General features: G+C 41.7%; 1 protein-coding gene across 1 annotated transcript in view; it reads right to left on the bottom strand.

The window, feature by feature from the left end:
- The window catches only part of NCKAP5 (NCK associated protein 5), a 759,472-nt gene that overhangs the window by 144,034 nt on the left and 590,786 nt on the right, over positions 1 to 24,652 (bottom strand). The window contains exon 7 of the mRNA XM_040636836.1: positions 2,645 to 2,713. Within this exon, the coding sequence (XP_040492770.1) occupies positions 2,645 to 2,713 (69 nt within the window). The remainder of the gene's footprint in view (positions 1 to 2,644; positions 2,714 to 24,652) is intronic.

The raw sequence follows: 24,652 nt of genomic DNA, 5'->3' as shown, positions 1-24,652 counted from the left end.
AGGAGATGAGGAGCGAGGTAGAGGGGAGGTGAAGTGGTGAAGTGTGTGTGTGTGTGTGTGTGTGTGTGTACACTTGTGCGCACGCATTTGTGGGCGTGTGTGCCAGCAAGCCTGTATTTCTGTGGATGTGGTTCTGTTTCCTTCTGAATAAACATACCCCCTTTTTTAGAACACACAGAGGGGATTTCCTACTCCTAAGTGTTTTCCCCAAATTCTCAACATTTCCCAGAAAATAAGAATCAGTGCAAAAGGGACTGAAGAACATTTTAATTTTAGATTATATCCACTTGTGTATGTTTTATGAAACCCACTAGCCAGGAAATAACTTACATGAGGACTTACCTTGTTAGTTTATCTAATTAGTCTAAAAAGCCTTGAAAAGAATTTCCAGTTGGCATTATTACTACACTCAACTACCCCTTTGAGAGTGTTCTCTTACAATGCATAGAAATGGATTGTCTACCCTCATGCAATTAGTTACAAAACAACTGGCATGTGCAATCAGGGGCCAGTATCATGAATGCAAAACATTCGTACTGTTCAGAGGTAGTTCTGAGCTGCAAATCACTTCTTTGGCAACAGTTAATTTCTGCAATTAAGAACAGAGGGATTCTCCCTCTAAAAGTTCTGTCTTCAGTAGAAACTCCATATTTTCATAATTCTGTGGATAAAAAAAATTATGTTTGACCCAACACATTCTGATGAAACCTTCAGAATGCAGGCATAGGGAGCATATGGCAAATAAGACTATGAGTTTCCATAAAGAAATGCTGTGAGCTTTCTGACTGATGGGAAGGGATGACCTGTGGGAGAATTGTGACAAATAAGAAGTTCCTGTGGTGTGATTCACATAAATTTAACTTCTTAATACAGATTCAATCTCATCAGAAATTCCGCACAGGAGGTTGAAGTGAAACTTCGCTGATCAATACATATGACCCAAGGGCAATATTTGTTCCTTTCAATATTCTTGGATCTATTTGGTCTTTCTGGCCCTAAACTTTGATTGGACCGAGAGCCTGGGGGACAGGATTGAGGAATGCTGAACCGGCCTCACTAGACCGAGTCATCATTCCCCTCTTATGTCACTTACTTCAGCTATTCTTTTGACTTTGGGCATTGCAAAGATTATTCCTGATGGGACAGAGCACTGCAAATACCATTTTGCTTGACTAACTGATATATATGGTAAGAAATGTTAAACAGGTAAGTAAGTTTCTGAAAACATGTTGAGGGTTCTTCAACGACATGCAAGTAACTGTAAGGCAAAGTGGTCCATGCTATGAGGACAGTGGCTTTCAAACTGTAGGGTGTGTCAGCATCACTTGGAGAGCCTGTAAACTCACAGACTGCCAGGCCCACTCCGAGTCCCTTCTGTGGGATGTCTGGGGGAGGGCCTCAGAAGGTGCATTTCCAACAACTTCCCAGGTGAGGCTGAGGCTGCCGGCCCAGGGGTCACATTTTCAGAATTCCTGGTGTAGGAAAATACTGGTCACAGCTGCAACTCTGAGGAGAGTGACCACTTCCAGTTTGGAGGGGGGCAAGAGGTATGTCGTGGCAGTGATGATGTCATAAGGAGGATTTGAACCTGTGTTCTTCATAGTGGGACAGTGCAGGGGAAGGGAAGAAAAATCAAGGAGAGTTTTCTGGAAAAGGTTTTCCTAATTGTTAGCGAGGAGAAAAAGACTGAAGATCTATATGCTCGTTTCCCCCCGTAAGGTAATGCAACACAATTAAATGTAGTTGTGCTCATTTTCTGAAAACCTGTGTCAGCTATTTCAAAACAACTCCTAAGATGACTAGATAGATATGTGCAAGTTTTAGGGTATTGGACAGATGACTAAAAAAGTCATCCCATTGAAGTAATAACTTCAGTCACCAACAAAATCCCAGATGAGAGCTTGTTGGTGAGAAGAATGGCCAATCCTGCCTGGGTGTTACGGCAGAGACTGGCGGTAGGATTGCTGACAGAGTGTGAGCAGAATGGCTGAGGAGAATGAGGGCCCTGCACACACTTCAATTTTCCCCTCGCCTCCCAGGAACTCAGAAACGCCCACCATCTTCGCCTTCATCTCTTCATTATCACCAAATAATATTTCTCAGGTTTACTCACACGTGTGGTTCTGTCTTTTCCCATTCTGCTCACATTTTCTTCCTCACTTCCCTTCTCTTCTTGGCTTGTTCTCAATCTACTGATTTTTTCCCCCCCTCTGGCTGCCAACTGTGAATATCATCCCCACCCACTCTATCAAGAGTTTGCTTTTTCAGAAACAGTATCCAATTGGAGATGCAGTGTGCCTTGACACGGCTTTTCTCATTCACGGGCTGGGGATCACACTTACTGGACAGAAGGAATTTATCATACAGTGAAGCATTCCCCAACTGTGCTCCAAGAATATTAAGTAATAGCCAAAAGGAGTTTCCAGATGTCTGTACACTAAAATAGGGAGAGAAGGGGAGAGGGAGAGGGAGGGGGAGAGAGACTGACCTTCCTTCTCAGTGTCCACATACATGTTTGCAACCTTCCTCTGGAGGACAAAATGCTAATGTTCTGCAGGGGCTGCTAACAGACATACATTAAGATCTGACCAAGGGATTCCTAAATAGTCCAGCCTTTTGCGAAGAACCTTTCTAGTCTGCTTACCTCGTCAAGACATCGCTCATACTGTTCCCTTTGATTTTCATTTTCCAAAGCCAATGCTGAATTCTCTGCCTGCAGTGAGATACAAAAATAATACAAATAAATCAATGAAATGTTGTGTTAGGTGACAACTTATTCAATACGGTTACTAAATATATCTCCTCAGGATCCAAAACAATCTTTTAGAAGAATCTTTGACAAGTTTGTTCTAAGCACTATTATAAATATCTCAGGGATGACTTCTGTCTTATCAACTTGTTCACAAAAGTACATTACCATTTAGAGAAATGTAAAACTTGATATTCTGGACAGGTAGCAAATCAAATCATGGCCTGATGTGAGGGTGTTCTGTAGAAAGATTACCATGTTTATTTCATTCTATGAAAATGTAAATGTAAGAAATGCCTCAATCCACTTCATTAAGACCTGTTACAGTTTCACAACCCAATATTTGCTTAGGCCATAGAAAAGAATCTCAGGTAAATGCCTGAGAGCATAGCTGCAAATGCAAACCAAGCATGTTGTTTTCCTTGTTAGTCAATGGCTATTAAGCATAAGAATATTATGAGAAATTTAAGAATCAAGCTATACTTGAGTCCCTTCCCCTCTCCCCCCTCTTTTAAAAACTACTGCTTTCCTGCTCCTCAGAGCCGGTGGCTATCTGAATGGTAAGCAGGTTTCCAGAGGAGATTAGGCTGACAATGGTTACCTGGTTACTAGTGGAACAATAAGGGGGAAAAGACATGGGTATAAGCATATCAGGTTTTAGAAGGAACATGAAATGGTGACATGGGAACTGCCCTCTGCAACCGGTGACCTGAGTCCCCTTCAGCTACTACTGGCCTCCTCCGAGTCCTGAGCTGTGCAAGTTAACCCTTCCCAAAGCGGCAGCACTGAGCATGCGCCCCACGCCCCCAGGCAAACTCGGCTCCACCCACCCTTTCCCTAAAACCCTTCTTGACATGTGGAAATGTGGGTATAAAGTTCCAAATCAGTTTTTTCAAAAGAATGGTATGATTTTTAGGTGGTGCAAGGATCAACCTTTTTATAGTTTCTATAGGGTTTTTTTTTTTTTAACTTTCTATTTGGAAATAATTTCAGACTTGCAGATGATTTGAAAGAGTAGTATAAAGAAGTCCCACATCCCCTTTCCTCAGTTTACCAACTGTTAACATTTTGCCACATTTGAGAGATCATTTGATCATTCTCTTTATCTTTCATCGTTTTTCCCTGTAACTTGAAAGGGAGTTGCAGACATGATGCCATTTATCCCAAAATACTTCTGTGTATATTTCCTAATAACAAAGCCATTCTTTTACACAACCACAGTATCATTGTCAAGTTCAGGAAATATTAATTGATACAATACCACAGTCTGATCTGCAGTACCTATTCTAATCCACCCATTGTTCTAATAGTGTCATTACAGCAATTTTTTCCGGTCCTGAAACCTACCCAGGGTCAGGTACCTATTGCATCTCTTTGTCATATAGGATGCTGGAACATTCTGGAACAGTCCTTTGTCTTTCATGTTATTAATTTCTTTTTCTTTTTTCTTTTGTTTCCTTCCTTCCTTCCTCCCTCCTTGCCTCCCTCCCTTCCTTCCTTTCCCCCTCCTTCCCTTCCTTCTTTCTCTTTCTTAGAAGAGTAAAGGCCAATTATTTTGTGGAATGCCCCTTAATTAGGGTTTGTTTCAAGTTTCCTGCTGCACACGTGGCAGGAGTAGGACATGACTGATGCTGGGTTTTTCTCAGTGCATCATATCAGAATAATGCCGTGTCCATGTATCCATTATTAGACATCTTAGCTTTGATCATTTAATCTCTCCACTCCAAACTTACTTTCCTTTTGTAGTTAATAAATTGCGCAGAAATGTTTTTAGACTATGCAAATATAATATTTCTCATCAAACTTTCATCAGTTTATCTTAGCAACCATTGATGATCTTGCCGGAATCAACGATTCCTATGGTAGCACATGGTGATTTCTCACTCCATTATTTTACCTACATATGTGAATTTACATTCTATCATAAGAAAATGCTTTTCCTATTTATGATTTATCAGTACGAATACATGTATTCTTATATTATTGAAAGGGTTCGAAGTCATTACCGTATTTATTTTGATGCTCAAGTTATCCCATCTTTGGAAAGGTGAACCTCTGTAACCTGTTCCTTTTGACATGTTTTCATCATTTTGAGAAGACTGTCTTTTTAGGCACAGGGAAATGTTCCAAGCCCATTTGGCTTTTTTCTTTGTGCCATTCCTGAAATTAGCCATTTCTCTAAGGAATCCTGCTTGCTGTTAGTTGGGGAATGATATTTGGAAATTAAGGTCTGGTTATTAATGTATGCCAATTGCTACTGAGAGGTCATTTCTTCTAGCCCCTTTCAGTGAAAGAGTCTCTGTCTTCCTCTTCTCACTATACCTACACACACACAAACTCTCTCTGTCCAACCCCTACAGAATTCTTCTTTGCCTTCTCCCTTTTCATATCTGTGTCTTTCTTTTCTACAGTGAGAACACAGGCAGCCATACATTTACTCATTTATTCAATCCCACGGTGCATGCAAAATTGTTACAGTATGGAAAATAGTAGTAAGAAGAATCCACAAGTTGTTTTTTCTTTAGAATATGGTTATTTAGTAACGATGCTATGTTCAAAAGTTACTAGACTGGTAACCGTCACCCTTTCTTGTAGTTACGCTATTTATTCCTTTGTGCAGTTCAGTTCATTTGTTTCTGACAGTACTCAGATTTAATTTCTCCTCTTCTTGTGCATTTCACCTCAGTTTCTGAATATAGAAAACATTAATAGGATCCCAAAAGTCAAAACTATTCTAAAAAGCACACTCAGTGAGATGTCACTTCCTCTTCTACCTCCTCCATTACTCTCCACCTCTTGCAGGTTCTTTAATAGTGTTTATTATCCCCTTTTGGGTCTTACTTTATTGTTACTATCTAGTTAAAATCACGTCCCTTGGCTCCCTCCTATTTCATATGTCACAATTAACCTTCCCCTCAGTCCTTCCTCCTACCAGTCCTCTTGTCGAATTCTTTTCTGCTTTATCAGTGTGTTTCACTGTTCATCCACCCATTCTTACCCTTGTTTTAGCCTCTTTACCACATAATGATTGGAGGAGGTTGGTCTTCTATTTCTCCTTTATTTCTTTAACCTCCTAAAATTTTCCCTCTTCATTTTTCTCTGCAGAACCAGATCTTCCAATGGCACCTCTTCTTTGCTCCTTGCTTCCTTCTCCCCAGAAACCTTGCTTCTTTGAGATCAGCACCTCAGGACCCCCACACTTTCAAGCCCAGCCCTACCGCCAGCACTGGGCACTTCTAGTCTCCATCTGTGGTCAGTACTAGGAGTGCTTTGCCTACATACTCCGCCACCTCCCTCCCCTGGGACACATAGGCTTGTAGCCACAGTTCTGTGGGTATTTGGTGTATGTTTACTGAACAGTGGTTTGAAGTTCTAATGTTCCATTTTCTGGTAACTCAGAAGGCATGGGTTATATGTGGTTTTATGCCTCTGATGACTGCAATGTTTTCTTTGACAGGTGTCTAAAAAGCTCCAGATTGAGGCCAGTTTGTTATTTTCATCAACAATGAAATTCAGGCGAAGTGATCAAATGAAAACAGGACACAAAATTTGAGGGAAATTTTAGCAGAAGTCTTTTTGGAAGTTTTGCCACTGTTAGATCATCTTGGCCTATCCCTGGTTTGAGTCCCAGGATTCAAACCCGCATTTCTTCTTCGGGCATCACTTCTTTTTTTTTTTTTTTTTAGATTTTTTACTTATTTATGTGACAGAGAGACAGCCAGCGAGAGAGGGAACACAAGCAGGGGGAGTGGGAGAGGAAGAAGCAGGCTCCTAGCCGAGGAGCCCGATGTGGGACTCGATCCCGGAACTCCGGGATCATGCTCTGAGCCGAAGGCAGACGCTTAACGACTGCGCTACCCAGGCGCCCCTTCAGGCATCACTTCTAATACTTGGCTTTGACTTCTTTCCTCTGGACCTGGTCCCTGTTTTAGCAACCATTCCTGTCCCTCAGGCAGGATCCTGCCATGTTCTTTCCATTCTTGTCATGGGCAGACTTCTCCCACACAACACAGTGATTCTATCCTCATGCTGATTTGCTGTTTGGACTTATTCAATATTGGTTATCCCTAGATTGTTCTTCTCTTCCTTCCCACCCCCACCCTCCACCCTCCAACACTCAACTAAAAGCTGTTTCCTTATTGTTTGTTGCTGTTTCCTTCAGGGACGGCTGTGGCCTGTCACACGGAACCTCTCACACCTGCAGCTGGTGTAACCTCCCAGGTCCTCCCTCAGCCCAGGTAGGAGGACTGGCTCCAGGTTCTAGCCCCATTGTTGCAGGCTACCTGGCAATACCCGGTTGCAAAACTTTAACGAGTCATTTAAACTTGCTGGGTTCACAGCTCCTCAGGCAATGAATGAAGGGAACAGCCTAGCCAATCCACAGAGTGACTTCCAGTTCATATATCTGGATATGGTGAATCACAGGGGAACTGATGGAATTCCATTTCTAGAAAGTCGCAGCTTTCTTTAGAGAAATTGAGCTCGCGTGCGGTCTGCTGGTTTCAGGAAGGCAACAGCACAAAGGATAATAGGAAGAGATAAAGGAGAGAATGGCAATGCCAGTTTACGTTGTTTTCACTTTAAATGTCTTGGAAAAAATGTGTAAGGAAATAAAGCTGAAAATGGGAATTTATATGGGATGTCTCTATCTCGCTCCTACCCACAATATCATGTTGCAATAACACTACAATCGATCCATTCAGATAATTACCATCATTATACCACTTACATTACTTGCCTCACGTTTACTGCTCTGACAATCTATTACAGGCAAGCAAATTAAACACCTAAAGGGTGCTGGGGAAGACACTAGTCGTCACAGTTATGGTTAATGTGTTCAGTTGCAGAGACCAATTTAATTGATGTAATCCTACATATCCTAGGGGACAACAGAGATATTAACAATTACGCCAGTGAAGTTAAAATAATCTTGAACTCATGATCTTCTTTAACCCATTTGCATTTATTAGAAATTCAGGATTTACCGGCTACCAACAGGAGGCAGCAGGGGAAAAAACAAAAGGGAGGAAAAAAAAAACACCTTAATTAAATGTGATTTAAAGAAACAGTGAATCATTTTATGGCAGGAATAAAAAAGGACAAGGGAGAGGGGAAAAGAGAAAAAGTAGGTGTCACTACTGAGAATTACAGGGATGACAACACAAGTCTTTTCTACTTCAAGAAATTATGTTGTTAAATCAGCATACCCAGAGGATGTAATTAGAGTGTGCATGCTAAATGTAACAGCGGGCCTTTGTGTTCAGCTTTGTCTCCTACAACCACCAGAAACTTTTGCTAGACTGAGTCCCTGATTTAGAGCCCAGTGTGGTTTCCTCATGACTTCCAGTTGCTGGGATTTAAATATGTTCCTGATTTCATCTCGAATGTTCTCACATGTCTTTGTAAAACTGAGCAGCTTCATAAAGTAAATCCATATTGTTTTGGTTCACTGTGGAGAATGGGTCTAAATGAACATATATTTAAAAGGAGCTATGTTTTTCAGAGGTCTTGCTCTGTGAATAAATTCTGGCCAGAGCTTACAAATGACTAAAAGGACTGATGCTTCTAGATGTCTGTTGCACATTGATTCTCTAAATGCTAATTAGATTTAAAATCTCTCTATACCATGAATTTGCTGAATACATCTCCCATGGTTGAACGTCGGTGTGGCCCTGAAATTCATATGATGAAATCTTAATGCCTGATGTGATGGTGTTAGGAGAGGAGGGGGTGCTTTGGGAGCGATTAGGACATGAAGGCTGAATCCTCAAAAGTGGGATTCGATTTATAAAAAAAGAGGCTCCACAGAGCTTGCTAGCCTCCTTCCACCATGTGAGGACACAGTGAGAAGGCACTGGCTATGAACCAGATCTTGACCATGCCAGAGGCTTGATCTTGGACTTCCAGGTCTCCAGAACTGTGAGAAATACATTTCTGTTGTTTATAAGCCACCCGGTCCATGGTATTTTGTTATATCAGTCTGAATGGACCAATACAACATCCTGTTCCACAGACCGAAGTTAGAACAGTTCTACACAAAAGAGTTCCCTCTGCAGTAAGTAACGACTCCACTGCAGGCTTTTCACCTCCTACGCTCTGGTCCCACTCATCTACCCAACATCCATCCACCTGTGTTTGCTGCTTGAGAGAATTCGGCATCTCTCAAGTCAGGCCATGCTCCTGACTTCACGGGGTCTCACGAGGTCTCTCGCGAAGGCCCAGCTCTTGTTTCCAAGGCTGCCCCTTTGGTTCTGTGGCGGGAGCCTGGGATACGCTCCACTTCCCTATTGACCCTTCTAAATTCCACTCATTTTTTTGTGGTCTGGCTCAAATCTGAACCTAAAAAACTAATATGGGGGCATATCTTAAATTTTAGGAAGTAATTTCAGATGTACAAAAATATTTGGAAACCATTATAAAGAATCCCCCTCACTTTCCCTCCCAATTCCTCAAAGTTTACCTTTTTACCATATTTACTTGATCATTTGTTTTATACCTATTTATAATCAGAGATGATAAAAAAATTATGAAAGGTGCAGATATGATAGCCTTTTACCCCTTAATACACAAAATAACGTTGTTACATAACCACTATGCAGTTATCAAATTCAAGAATTAACTTTGATACAATACCTAATCCATTCTACAGACCTTGTTCAAATTTCACCCATTACCCGTCTAATGTCCTTATCAGGTCCAGGATCAGCTCCAGGTTCCCAGAGCTGCATTTGATTATCATTTCTCTTTAGTCTCCTATAACATGGAAGAGTTCTTTTGTCTTCCATGACTTTGACATTTTTCAAGAATACAGGCCAGCTGTTTTGTAGAGTGTCCTTCAATTTGAGTTTGATGTTTCCTCATGGTTACATTAAAGTATTTCCCTTTATAATCATAACTATCTTATGGGGAGTTTTTTTGAAAATATGTAACTATCCAAAGTCTTTGAGATTATGCAAAGATCTAAATACACACACTTCGTTCATTTATTATAGAATCCATTGATAATTTTTTGCCTAAAACAAGTGTTACAGTGATAGTTACCAAATAGTGATTTTTAAACTCCACTTTTCTTCCTATGTTCATTGGTTTGAAATCTACCATAAGGGGGATCATGCATTTTAGCAATCAATTATAATGCCTTCAATTGGGATTATTAGTTTTATGAATATTATTAGTCTTCTGCAGCTAAACTATCAGCTCTCCAAGGGAGGGATCAAGCCTTATACGCCTCTTTTCAAAAGACAAAAATTTATTTATTTATTTATTTATTTTTTATTTTTTATTATTATTTATTTTATTTTATTTTATTTTATTTTTTTACTCTAATAATGATTTTTTATTATATTATGTTAGTCACCATACAGTACATCCCCGGTTTCCGATGTAAGGCTCGATGATTCATTAGTTGTGTATAACACCCAGTGCACCATGCAATATGTGCCCTCCTTACTACCCATCACCGGTCTATCCCATTCCCCCACCCCCCTCCCCTCTGTAGCCCTCAGTTTGTTTCTCATAGTCCATAGTCTCTCATGTTTCATTCCCCCTTCTGATTACCTCCCCTTTCTTTATCCCTTTCTTCCCCTACTGATCATTCTAGTTCTTATGTTCCATAGATGAGAGAAATCATATGATAGTTGCCAAAAGACAAAAATTTAAATTAGTGCATTTCTACTAGAGTTTTGGGTGGAAACTAAAACTCATTTTCATACTTATATGTACTTAATATCAATGAGTTTGCACAAGTAGTATGTTAGGCACTTTTACCTATGTCCTCTCAGTGGTGGTCATGCACATACATAGGGATACGTCCTGATATATCTTTTTGATAATATCTTATAGCCAAGTGGGAAGTTAAACAAATAAACCACATTTACTCTTTGCACATGCCAATTCATTATTATGCTGTCTATAGTTTCCAAACAAAAAAATTCAGTATACATCATCTGACACATTTTGACAACTGGCAGAATATTTAAAGTTCCTACTTCTCTATAATGAGCAGTATGAGAAATTAAGTTTTTGCTCCTTACTTAAGAGTGTTAATTTCACTCATCACTAGTATTATCATAGTGGTAGATTAAAGATGGTTGCAAATGCTTTATGATTAATCTCCTTGATTCTGGACTGGCCTTACTGACCTTCTTGACCAATAGAATGTGGCCAAAGTGCCATTTTGAGGACTTCCAAGGTTAGGCTATGAGTTTTTTAGCTTCTATCTTGGCCTCTCAGAACACTAGCTTTTGGTGTCTTGAGCTGCCATGTGAGAAGGCTGGTATCTTGAGGTGGTATCAGGCCCAAGCCACATGGAGAGGCCCTGGAGGATGAGATGCCTGGTGGAGAGATAGAGCCCAGACATGGGAATAAAGAAGCCATCTTGGAAATGGATCTTCTAACTCTAGCTGACACCACATGGACTGGAGATGAATCCAGTTGTGTCCTTTTCAAATTTATGACCCACAAAATTGTGAGAAGAATAAAAGAGTCATTTGAGGCCTCAAAGTTCACACAGCAATAGATCAGTGGAATGGACATATTTACGGGATGAGCTAGAACATCGTTTCTTCCACGCATGCATTCAGTTATTGATGTCTCGCTGTTCTCCAAGAAGCCTTCTAGGGAGGATACAAAGATATACAAAACATAAGGGCTACCTCAAAGAAGGAAAAAACCTCGTAGAGGAAACAAATTAATACCTCACATTGAAAGCTCTCATGCAATTAGATTAGAGGAAAAAAACAACTTATATGAGGTAGGAAGATATTTCTTGAAGAGGTAACTTGACCTTTGACTAAGCCTACTCAAACCAACAGCAGAAGTCCTCATTGGAATGAATAAAAATAATATAATTTTGAACAAAATACCAAGGAAATGACATCTAGCTTGTAGTAGCAATCTGAAATAAATCACCCCACCATGCTAGCACCCTGGGTGTAGACACTGTTGAATCATTATGAAAGTGATTAATGTTAGGAACCAGTAAAAATCCACTGCAGAGAAAATCTTGGGTTCAAGAGTGATGGACAAGAACAAACTGATGGCATGCAAATTGAAGTGGCAGAAATGGAGCAGGGGTAGAACGGTCTGGAGGAAAGAAGGTGGAAACAGGAGGGGAAAAAGAGAAAGAAGAAAAAGTCCAATCCACAGTAATGACAGAGGATGCACCCCCATGGTTCCCACTGCTGCAAATGCTGGTCTTTTTCAAATGACATCTTCCCAGCTTGCCGGAAACCTTTCAGGTCAGCAAAGGTAGCCAGGCCAGAAAAAGGGCAAGAAATCATGGTGTGGCCCCAGAGGTGGGAAAGTGTGCTCCTTTATGGCTGCCACCCTGAATCACAGTCCTATGGCCATCTAGTTAATTAACTTACCTGCTGACTACAGTCAGCCTAGCACCTTTGGTCTGTGGGCCAAGGAACTTCATATCCAGCCTTCCAAGCAAAACACAGGCAAGCCCCAAGTATTCCCAATTATACTGTCATCTGTTCTATTTTGAAAGCCCTCTAGGGGGCGCCTGGGTGGCGCAGTCCTTAAGCATCTGCCTTTGGCTCAGGGTGTGATCACGGGTGTTCTGGGATCGAGCCCCACATCAGGCTTCTCTGCTAAGAGCCTGCTTCTTCCTCTCCCACTCCCCCTGCTTGTGCTCCCTCTCTCGCTGGCTGTCTTTCTCTATCAAATAAATAAATAAAATCTTAAAAAAAAAAGCCATCTAAAGACACTAGGAGGATAAAGCACCAAGGGAGGGGCTAAGTATGCCATCAAGCATGCCATCCAAGTATGCACATTTTAATTTAGCGGAGTGGTAGAAAGCCTGAGTACAAAGGACACCAAGAACTAGACCTGGGTATTGAATCTCCTTCCCATCATTGCCATCCAATGAAACTGACGAGATCTGCAGCATTCACCTGAACATGGCTGGTCACTGTAGTGGCTGTGCAAGGGATAGGTGGCTATGGGGTGTTTCCCACTGATTGTATTTAAGAACTAGAGTCTTGGGGTGCCTGGGTAGCGCAGTCATTAAGCGTCTGCCTTCGGCTCAGGGCGTGATCCCGGCGTTCCGGGATCGAGTCCCACATCGGGCTTCTCCGCTGGGAGCCTGCTTCTTCCTCTCCCACTCCCCTGCTGTGTTCCCTCTCTCGCTGGCTGTCTCTCTGTCACATAAATAAATAAAATCTTAAAAAAAAACAAAAAACTAGAGTCTCTATATCCAGGCAATGTCTAGGGCTCCCATACGGCTCAGAGGCAAATTCTGTCATCCTAAAAAATTTTAGGAAATAGTTATAAGCTGTGTCCATCCACCACAGAAATAAACACGGACACTTGTGTGCTCATACACGCAGACACATCATCTAAATGTCCTTGCTCTTGCACTCAACAAACCTTAAGGATGCCCACTACCTCCAGAGCTAGAACAAGGCAGTGGGCACCAAAGTTGAAATAAAAAGGCATCCCTAGTTCAAGGAGTTCAGGATCCCTGCAAGGAGAACATGTTATGCAAACCTGTTCACAGGTTCATTTTTGAAGAATTAAATTGAAAACATTTTTCTGGTGAAACATCTCTGTACTCTCAGGATTTAAATCCTTAGGTGGGGCTGTAGACCAGGGGTTTGCAAACTTGTACATCAGGATTACTTGGTGTGCTTGTTCGATTAGATTGTTGGGCCCCATCAGTCTGGACACAGCACATCCAGGGAAGGACTGTGAATCCACATCTCTAACGAGTTCCCAGGTGATGCTGATGCTCCTGGCCTGGGAACCCCATTTTGAGAACCAGTGTCCCAGACGGACTGATTTCAGAATGAAGGCAGCTGTTACCCTCTGCCACACCCTAGTTATCGTCAACTTTGAACTGCTCAGGAGCTTATTAGAGCTTTTCTGGACCTGGAGGTGGGCGCCATGTTTGTCATCTCCAGCAGGAAGGCTTCACAAATCTCGTGAGGTGGAATAAGTGCCCACTCTTCTTCCACAACAGATCATCCGTGTACTTGGAGCAGAGCATGTACCATGAAGATTCTCACTTATACAGATGAAAACATACAATTTTGTACTTCGCTTTCTCTTATTCAGTTTATGAGTCCATCCCTCTCCTCATACCTCAGTGATTCTCACTGGGGGGGAAGAGCCCCTGAGCGGATATGTCAGTGTGTGTCTCTATGCCTGTGTGTGTCTGTGTAGAATAGGAAAAAATGCGTGTGATTTGGAAAAATATTACTTGATATTGTATTATATCTGAAAAATAATAACAGGTAATGCTTTCACAACAGAAATAGAAAAGCAAAGCTCGATAATTTTCTTGCCTACAGGGGATATACAGGAAAGAAATCCATGTGTGGAGTCGGTAGGTGGTAGGAGTGGTAAGAAGGGTATATCATCCTAGAGGAAAATAGGAGATTCTAATAGTGTGCTTTTTAAATTTCCTTTTTATTTTTATTTTTTATAATGGTAAGAGGCCTGGCCTTTGAAGTCAGGTAAGTGTATTTGGATCTTGGTGCTGCCTCTCCCCTGCCGTGACCTCAGGCAAGTCACTCGGGCTCTGAGTCTCTCTTCTCCTTGGTAAATGAGAGGAAAATAAATACCCATCACTCTTTTGATGTTGAATGAAATGATGAATGTAAAACACATCTAACACAGAGCCTGACCCATTATAGGATTTGATCAATGTTCGTTTCCTTCTGTCCTTTGTACAACTCCCATCTGAACCCAGGCAGCTCACAGGCTTAGCTGGGAGAGGGGTGTCAGCCAGGGCGTGTCCTGTAGACAGGGGAGAGTCCGGCCAAGAGAAGTGTAACCTGAGCCCTCACACTGGGTATTTATTTATTTTTTTTAAGATTTATTCTTTTTTGAGAGAGAGAGAGAAAAAGTGTGGGGAGGGGCAGAGGGAAAGAATCTCAAGCAGATTTGCCCCCTAACATGGGGCTCGATCCCAGGATCCTGAAATCATGACGGGAGCCAAAATCGAGAATCAGAGGCTCTACTGACCGAGCCACCCCGGCACCCCACACCTGGGTATTTTAAACAGCCTCACATATAGGTCAGCTTCTGGCACGGGCTCCTTTCATCTGTAGCCTCTCCTTTCCGTCACCTCTCTCTCACTCCTCACTCACACTTGCAGGCATCCATTTATCTACTACCCTCCCCGACGGAAAACCCTGCTCTCAGAGAGATACTCCCAACTTCATTCACATTAAGATTCAGAGCTGATAAGTAAAGCACTAAGAGGATTTGCATTTTAAGAGAGGATTAAGGAGTGAATCTTTAATTGTAGCATTGTAGGAATTAGAAAGTGGGCAGGTTTGCGGGAGTATAGGATGGTCTGGAACAGGGCATTGCATTCCAACCTTGAAATCATATTACAAGTGATTACCTACGGGGCTTTCTTGTGAGGCCTGGAAGGACGTGATCATCTCTGCCATGTCTTACGGGCATGGAAAAGAACAACGTGCCGCTCACAGTTCTTCCCAAACTGTACACATGAAATAGTCATCGGTCTGACTTGTGGATGCCACTGAGCCAGGTGCCTATTCTCATGCTTCACGGCACCTTGCCGCCCCTTGGTTACAGCACCCACCACATGCCGCGCAGGGTGGTTGGTACCTCCCTCCCCCCACACACACCCCTGCTCAGGGAAGGCAGGCAATGTTGTTTCCCACACCTTGCACTGCCTGGGACACAGAAGGCCACCCAGACCACTGGTAGTTCTGACCCTTTCCATATATAATTCTTACTTCCCAGGGATGTACACAGCAGCTAGGATTACAAAAAGAAATATTAATTGGTTAGGGGGATAAACACTTCTGTTTTATGCATCCAAGATCCCGTTTCTTGATTCTACTTAAATTTGCTTTCAAACCTTTGCCACTTGCAAAGGTCACATGTCTGACATGTTGGCTCATCACTATGTTGCTGACTGCATCCCCAACCCTACACCCGATACTATAAGCAATAACAGAAAAGTTCAACTAAACCCTTCAGACTGACATGGAGTAACCGAGCCAGACGGAGGCAGACACAGGGTAGCCGGTGGCTTGGGGTCCGGAGAGAAGAGCTGCATACAACCTCCTAGCAGTGGGACCACATTCTCACCTCCGCAAAACAAGCTCGTCTTTGGGAGTGTGCTGGCAACTGTTTAACGATCTATTCTCTGGGAGAGAAGAGCCCTGCTTTGTAGTCTTCTGCAATCTGTATGGTGTAAATACTGGCACCACAACTGATTCTGAGCCCCAAACACAGAGCTGGGAGGAGATGTGCAGTAGCACGCCGTCATATCGCGTACTCGCTGTACAGGAGATAGAGATCAGATAATAGTAAAATGGTGTCACTGATTCAAAAGGATATATATGCATCCCTATGCTTATTGCAGCGCTATTTACAACAGTCAAACTACGGAAGCAGCCTCAGGGTCCATCGATACATGGATGGGTCAACAAGATTTGGTCTATAAATGCCATGAAATATTACTCAGCCATAAAGATGAATGAGATCTTGTCATCTGTGATAATGTGGATAGACCTAGAAGGTATAATGCTAAGTGAACGATGTCAGAGAAAGACAAATACACGATTTCGCTCATAAGTAGAATCTAATGTAACAGAACGAAGAAACAAAGACACAAAAGCAAGAACAAGGTCATACATATAGAGAACATACCAGTGACTGACAGAGGAGGTGGCAGGTACAGGCTTCCAGCTGTGGAATGAGTAAGTCACGGGGATGAAAGGTACAGCACAGGGAATATAGTCAGGGGTACTATAATACTGTCCTACGGTGACAGATGCTATGCTACAGCTATGGTGAGTGTAACATACAGAGCTGTCCAATCACCATGTTGTCCATCTGAAACTAATGTAAGACCAATAGTAAAATGTTGTAAAATAATCAGGAAGTGATGAGTTTTGAGTTTGTTTTACTTCTGCCTGTAAATGTAACCTACAGAATTCAATTAATAATAATTGCTGTGTTTAATGACAGACTCACAAAATTCTTGAAAAAATAACAATTTGATATCAAAAGCTGGGTATCAGCTTGCTTCTGCACCACTGTTCTGACTTACCGTAGAGCTTGAGAATAGCTCTCCAGCGGCGTAAGTATGCCCATTTATATCTGCTAATATAACTGATGGTGCTCTGCTTGTAATTTCATTCAGGAACCTACTTGACTCATCAGGCCTCAGCTCGATGCCATCCCGCTTCTGCCCTCTTTCAAAGGTCTGTTTATACAATTTAGTCTCAGAAACTCAAGGATAAAGTGTCATAAAGCTATTAGCACATGTGCCTCCTCTGTCATTTAATGGGGTTCCTTCCTTCATCCCTGCACTTGCTAAGGTAGGTTTACCTGGCCACCCCTCCCCTGCAATTCCTTTACCCCCCACTTCTCTGGCCCCATCCTGACCCCATATCAGCCGGAAGAGGAAAACTGACGCATTCAGCTTGAAAAAGACTATGTTTGAGAATCAGACTTGTGTGGATTCAGGGAAGTGAAAATTTGTATGTCAGACAAGTGCGTGCTTTTAAAGAGTGGTACAAACATTTCATTATTCTAAACATTAAATAGCACTGTCAAATTATTCCTATTAAAACTGAAAACCTCAGCAATTCAATAAATTACATATTTGAGCTCAAGATGTAACAAGCATTTTCCAATCATGACAGAGCCAACAATTCAGATACTCTGAAATTCTTAGCAAAAGCCACCTTCACACATATTTTACCCCCCAGATGTTCTTCTGAGATAGCAAATCATGACTTTCAAGCAATTCCTTCAAACTGAATCGTCTGCTTCTTAGTACAGGAGGGTGAACACCTGGTCCCTTAGGCATTTCTCAGACTATATTTATTTATATTTTGTTCTTCAAAATACTTGAGGAATAAGCATTTGTCCCACTCGACCAAGAAGCAGGTGATTCTGGTAGAGGAACTGACAGGAATTCCTGCAGGAATAGGGCTCTTTGACCTCTGAGCTACACAGGAACTGAAAGACAAATGGGAAGGAAGCAAGCACAGACATTTGTGTTCCACGATCATTTTACCCAAAAAAGGAAGTTACTTAAAATTGCCAAGCAAAACTACAAAGATATACCATCTCTCACACACACACACACACACACACACACACACACACACACACCTGATTGGCACAAATGGAAAAATTTTATATGGCAAGTGTTGGTGAACCTGTGGAGGAACAGGAACTCTCAGATACCGCTGACGGGAGTGTAAATTAGTACACCCATTTTAGAACAGTTTGGCTTAACCTACTGAAGGAGAAGATACTCATACCTTCTGACCCAGCAATGCCATTTCCAGGTACATTAACTATAGATGCCTGTGAATACATATACCAGGGTGGCAATACACATGCATTCATAGCAGTTTTATTCTTATTAGCTCCCACAGAGAAATAATTCACATGGAGATTAACAGTACAATGGATAATGCATGCTGGATTTCTATGACACAGTAGTACACAGAAATAAGAAACAGTGCATAGAGCTACCTGTATAACATGGAGGAATCTGGCAATGATAGCACTGAGGAAAAGCAGGATGTACACTTAAACATGTGTGTGTGTGTGTGTGTGTGTGTGTGTGTGTGTATACACAGTTGACCCTTGAACGACATGGGTTTGAACTGCACAAGGTCGCTTACATGCAGATTTTTTAAATAAATGCAGCACATTTTCTCTTACGATTTCTTTAACATTTTCTCTAAGTTACTTTATTGTAAGAATACAGTAAATAATACTGAAATCTGTGTTAATTGACTGCTTGTGTTATTGGTAAGGCTTATGGTGAACAGTGGGCTACTAGTAGCTAAGTTTTTGGGAATCCCAAAGTTATATGCAGAATTTCAACTGTGCAGGGGTTGGTGCCCCAATCCCTGTGTTGTTTAAGGGTCAACGATATATATACCACACACACACACACACACACACACACACACACACACACACACATACCCACATACACACTCCCCCAACATGATTTCATATACAGAGCTTAGAAACTGGAAAAGTTAAATTATATTGTTTAGAAATACATATATGAAAAGTAAAACTCTATTTTTTCTTCAAAAACCAAAGAAATGATCATTACAGAAATCAGATTAATTATTACCTCCCACAGGGAGAAAGGAAGGTGTGATAAGAGAGGAGCCCATGAGGGGCCCTGGGTTATTGGCAATATTTCATATGTTGACCTAGTGGCAGTTACTCAATTTCTTTGCTTTATCATTCTTAACTGTTAATACACATTCCTGGTCCTTTCTGTAACTACATTTCACACACACCTGCGTGCGCACACGCACACACACACACAAACACACACACACACAAATAAGTAATAGAGCACTAGGTGGGACTCGAGGGCAAGGAAGTTCTGGAAGGGCCTCAGTGGGCTTGGGGAGCCCCATTCCCCAGTAACAGGTCACTGACTGCACAGCAAGTGACACTAATTAGGGATGAGGACGTAGAGGTGGAAGGAGCCAGATGGCAGGGCGAAGGGATGTGAACAAATGCGTATTTTCACTAACTAATCCGGGCTCCAGTGACTGAAGTGACTGAAGGGAAGCTAGAGAAATGAGAAAACATGTAACTGCAGCAGCCCTGTCAAGGACGACCTGCCCGACATCGAGGAGGGGGAGAAAGACACACATTGCAGAGAGAATTCAAACAGATTCACCAGCTCCTAAGCACAAGCTAGATAAGACGGAGAGCTCAGAAGTGAAGATGTCGTGAAGGTTTTCATCTCGGGTCTTTGAGAGGGTGCTGCGGTCTTTAGCAGAACTGGAGAACAAAGTGAGATACACAGTATTATGGGAGATTTTTAGGGAAACGTCTGTTGCCTTGCTACATAATGATGTTTTCCCCCTTCTTATGGAGAAGACAAAATCTCAACAAACGTATACGCCTCATTCTTAAGCAAGATTTGCCAGCAGAAACCTTGATCCCTCTCGCCCTTCCTCCATTGTTTGCATGTTTTCATGAGGTTCTTTTGTTCAGCCATACCAGTGTCTCACGCTAACTGTTCCTACTGTCTTTAGGAAGAATAGTGACCCTTTGCTTTAGACTCCACAAGGAAAAGACTGTGGCTCAGTTTAATTATGAAGCGTAACCTCTGGCTTTTCCACTCAGGACAAATGCCTTTCCAAGTTGGTGAAGCAGATGGATGGTAGAGAATCAATGGAAAGCGACCTTCAGCCCGTTCATCTGTTCCCCACTTTCACCTCTTTCCAACATGAGTGGGCAGCACCTGTTCTCAAACACTCAAAGCTGTCTGCCTTTCAGCAAGGATGGAGCGCAGCAGGTAATATGGTGTCCAAGTAGAATTTGGTCTGGGTGTGGCCTTTAGCTGGAATTTACAAGGACCTGTGAAACCCCTTGACTTCTTTCTATCATTTAGTGTTTGGAAATTTCCACCAGGGTTACAAAAAAGTTAAATAAGATCTGGTTGTGAGGGAGGAGTTACCCTTGAATTTGTGGCAGTTTTCTAAATAATTATTTTTGGAGTCAAAATGAGTTCAGTTTTGTGTATTTGAGAGGTGAAAGTAACAGCTGGAAAAGGTTTATCCCCGAGTTGGAAGCACGGGTCTAATTTAAGACCAAGCCAGGGCTGGAGTCATTGCTGTAGCTGGGATGGAGAAGAGCAAGGGAGCTATGCAAAATGATGACAGTGGCAATGACATTTAACACGCACTGATGATTACCGTGTGCCAGACTTGGTGCCCAGCACTCAATATACTTCATCTTCCTATGCAGAGTCTGCTGTTATCTCCATTTTACAGACAAGCAACCTGAGGCTCCAAGAGATTAAGTGACTGTCTTCAGGTTGCACAGACCTGACTGAATCACAAGTATTCTAAAGCACGACAGTAAACATCTTCCCATCCTGAACTCGCAAATGTTATGCTGAAGTAAATACCCTTGTAGAAACCTCATTCCCTGTTTCCAAGTCCAAGAGCTTAAAGGGGGTGGTATGATTTTCTCCTCTCTTTAGAGAACTGGCAAGCAGCAGGATTTGCTTTGAAAACGGTGGGGAAAGAAGAGAGCTAACACATTTATATACTACCCTAATTCCTCTCATTCTAGCTTTTAAAATTTCCTGGGTTTCTTTGTGTGGGTGAGTGGGTGGGAATTGGCAGATATTTTTAAGCAGTTGGGACCCTGGGGTGATAAAGGATGAGGGGAACTGAAATGTAATTCCTTTTTGAGGGCTAGGATAAAAGAAGAGTAAACACCTCAGCTTACAGCTCAGCTCAGGTACCATAATAGACATGTAGGCTAGAAAGCTGGCAGCCACCAATTTTATTAAAAGACTTTCTCTGTTTGAATTACACATCACTTTACCAAGATAATATTGAATCTCCGCGTACACTGTGTACTTACCCAGTGATACCACTAAGGAGGTATTTTATGCCTAGATGACGTCTCAGAGAGATATTTTAGGTATAAGCATAGCGTGATATCAAGCATTCCAGTTTTTTTAGTTGTAGTTTGGTGGTTCCTAAAAACATTTTCCAGCTGCGTGATGTGGCAGAGACAACGGCCAGGAACACATGGTTTCAAATTCTGGCATTTACTTACTGGGGCACTGATCAAGTTGCTTAACCTATTTTGCCTTTATTTTTTTCCCCCTCATAAACATGCTAGGCCAGATCATCCCCAAAGCCTTTTCCAGCTATAAAATCCCAGATTTCTTTGAATTTATAGAGTAATTACCCAAATATAAATAATCATAAAATCGCAGATTCTTAAAAGATGATGAAGAGGACCATACTTCTACTCCTGTCATGGTGCAAACAATCCCTTTGACAAAATTCTGAAATATATGGCCCTCAGTTGTCCCCTTCTTTGAGTCCCTGAGGAGATCAGCCAACTTCCGCCAGAACTCACAGAGCCTAGCTGGCCTCGTTTCTTTAAACCAGACTTTGATGCAATCTGTTGATCAGAGAGAAGGGTAACCAAACCAGAATGAAGTCTCATTAAGACAAACATAGATGAAATGTAGGGCTGTGCACAACACAGCTTATTTCCATGTCTCAACAGATGGCGAGGAAAACATTGTCTTGTTGATCTGGTTAGAGCAAATTATATATGAAGAACTCTTCTATATAATGAGAGAGTACGTGTGCAGTGTGTGTGTGTGTGTGTGTGTGTGTGTGTGTGTACAGCATATGCCAGCACTGTAGGAATAGGGACCACTCAAGTGCCCCGAAACGAAGGTCTAGGAAGAGTTTTGTAAAGTCCTATTTCATGTTGAAGGAAATCAGCAGTGATATATGAAGGGCCTGTAACAGGGTCCCAGAATTGTCTAGAAAGGAACAGTTACAAGCACTGCTCCAAATGTTAACATTCATACTACTTCCTCTTGCTATCATGTCAGTGAATTCCAGGAATACTTTCTTTGCAACTTATATAACATTTCTGTTCTCCAGTTCTAACAGATCAGACTTGTGAGCCAATCAAAACAATGTTTGTGATCCCAATTACTATTGATTTTGGCCTTGAGCAAACCACGTAAAACAAAAAGATGAAAACTGAAAAAAAACTGAAACCCCCCTCCCAAAATCCCACAAACTGAAAAAACAAAACACACACATACCCCGATACATATATACAAAATAGGGTTTCTCAACTTTAGTACAATTGACATTTTGGACCAGATAATTTTTTGTTTTGGAGGGGCTGTCCTCTGTATTGTAGGGTGCTAGTAGCATCCTTGGCCTCTACCCTACATAGCAGCTGCCCTTTGCCAGATTTTAACACCCAAGTTCACATGTTGCCAAATGTCCTGAGGGGGGGGGATGCGCATATATGTTCAAACATAAATGAATGACATCAAGCCTCTACTGGCGCGGAGCTTTCAGCTTCATGAATGCATCTTTTAGAGTTGGAGGGGCTGCGATATGAAGTCTAACTGTGTAATTATATAGATAAAGGAAACTGTAGCCCAGAGGTGTAAAATAATGACTGTCTACCCAACCACCATAATTATTCATCTCTTGGTATGAGACACCAGAATCCCAAAGCTGAAAGAGACCCCAACTTATCAAATCCAGTCTCCATTTTACAGACAAGAAAATGAGACCTCTCCTTTCTCTTTTTCTGCCTTTCTACCCATTACATGGATCATTGGATGACTTGTTCCGAGAGTTGGAGTAGTAAATAAATCTTAATTTTATCCTTTAAGGTAGTAGGATTTGTGCCCAATTTACTTGAGGAGATACCTTCACAGAGCGTGTTCTCTTTGATCAAGTAAGTGAGGACAGGTTGAGACAGCTCCAGGCTCAGGTCTCACACCTGCTGAGTTCCACTCTGGTCCCATGGCAGCCAGAACACAATTATCTAGTCAATTGCTCTGGAGGGAACATCATCTCAAAAACATGACCAAGTTCACACCATCGTAATTAATCAGACAACTGCTCTAGTGTGATGGCAGTTAACACTTCACAGGCTTGGAACTGTCTTTTTAGCTCCAGAAAACACTGTTCACATTAAGGCTGAGGTGTATTTACATAACCCGAGTCCCACATTTGGATGCTAATTAGCAAAATAATACCCACAATGCAATCCCACTTAAATGTTTCACCTCTGGGTGGAAATGCATTAAGTAAACAACATGTAAAATGAAATAGGATTGTGTCAGTATAATATATTTGCAATAGAAAAAAATACTTAAGGTCCCTTATAAAAAAAAACAGCCTCTTTGTATTTTTTTAAGCTGTCCTAGAATTACTGTCTTTGAAAAATGTAGCTTTGGGATACTATCAAGACAGGACTATATAAAGAACTACTTTAAAAGAGCAAAGAGCAGAGTTGCTCTGAGCATTAATTGCATATAAGTATATGTCAGGGGCTTGAAAGGGGCTGGTTGCCATTTGCAAATGCTAGCACAGGGTTTCAGCCATAATGATGTTAGATCCTCTTCTTATGTTTGAGAGCAGAAATAAGACTTATTCATACTTCTAGGTGACATGTATTTTGCTTTTCAAAACCAAAGGTCTTCATTTTCTATTAGCATTTGAGCTATTAGTTTCACAGCATTTGAGGATTCCTGAATTTCTGTGCATATTGATTTTTCACATACCAACATTCACACACAAAAGCGATTATTATTGTGCATCACAATGGTAATAAAACTGATTTTAAAGCATCAAGGTAAAAAAAAACCCCACCTGTGTTCGTCTGAAATGAAGTATTCTTAAATCTGAGGAAGTCGATTATTATTCAAAGAGCAATTAAGACATGGTTAAGAAATGAGCAATTTAGGAGAAGGGAAGGTGTGAAGGAGGCATTTATCAGGCACGGAGGAAAAAGTCAACGAGGGGTTGATAGGTGAGATGTCCAGGTAGAACTCAACTAGCAACGCAAGGTATCTCTGCTAGGTATCACTGATAAAGGTCAAGGGGAACAGAGTTATGACAGTGAACTTTAAAAATACTGACAGGAAACAAGAGTACTGGTTTCCATGTGCGTTGCCTTGCTCTTCACATAAAACCATTAGTCCCTTCACAGAAAGGTTTATTGATTTACACAGACACTCATTTGTCACATCCTGTAAAGTACATTAAAAGCTGCCCAAGTATTTCAAATGTACTCGGCAAATATGCCTTCTCGCCTGTGTGCAGTCTGGGACCCTGGCTGTGAGATATTTTCAATGTGAAGAGCTTGATTCAGGAGAAAGCAGCAAGTCAACAAAAGTGTGTAGCCTTGAGACCTCTCCCTGATGTCCTGCTGAGAAGTTGCCCTCATGGCTGGGAAATTCTGTAGGGGGATTTTACATGTGAGGACTGCTGTGCATTCAATGCAGAGAGGATTTGCCAAGGAGGGACAAGGCATAGTCTTCATCTTGCTCATCCCCATAAAATTCCCTGACTTCCCTGTAATTTGTCACTTCCACCTGCATGCACCTGT

This window comes from Ursus maritimus, unplaced genomic scaffold (assembly GCF_017311325.1).
Source record: "Ursus maritimus isolate PB19 unplaced genomic scaffold, ASM1731132v1 scaffold_1, whole genome shotgun sequence".
NCBI classification, from domain to species: domain Eukaryota; kingdom Metazoa; phylum Chordata; class Mammalia; order Carnivora; family Ursidae; genus Ursus; species Ursus maritimus.
Note: the sequence above shows the minus strand (reverse complement) of the source record. Positions and strands in the feature narration are given on the sequence as shown.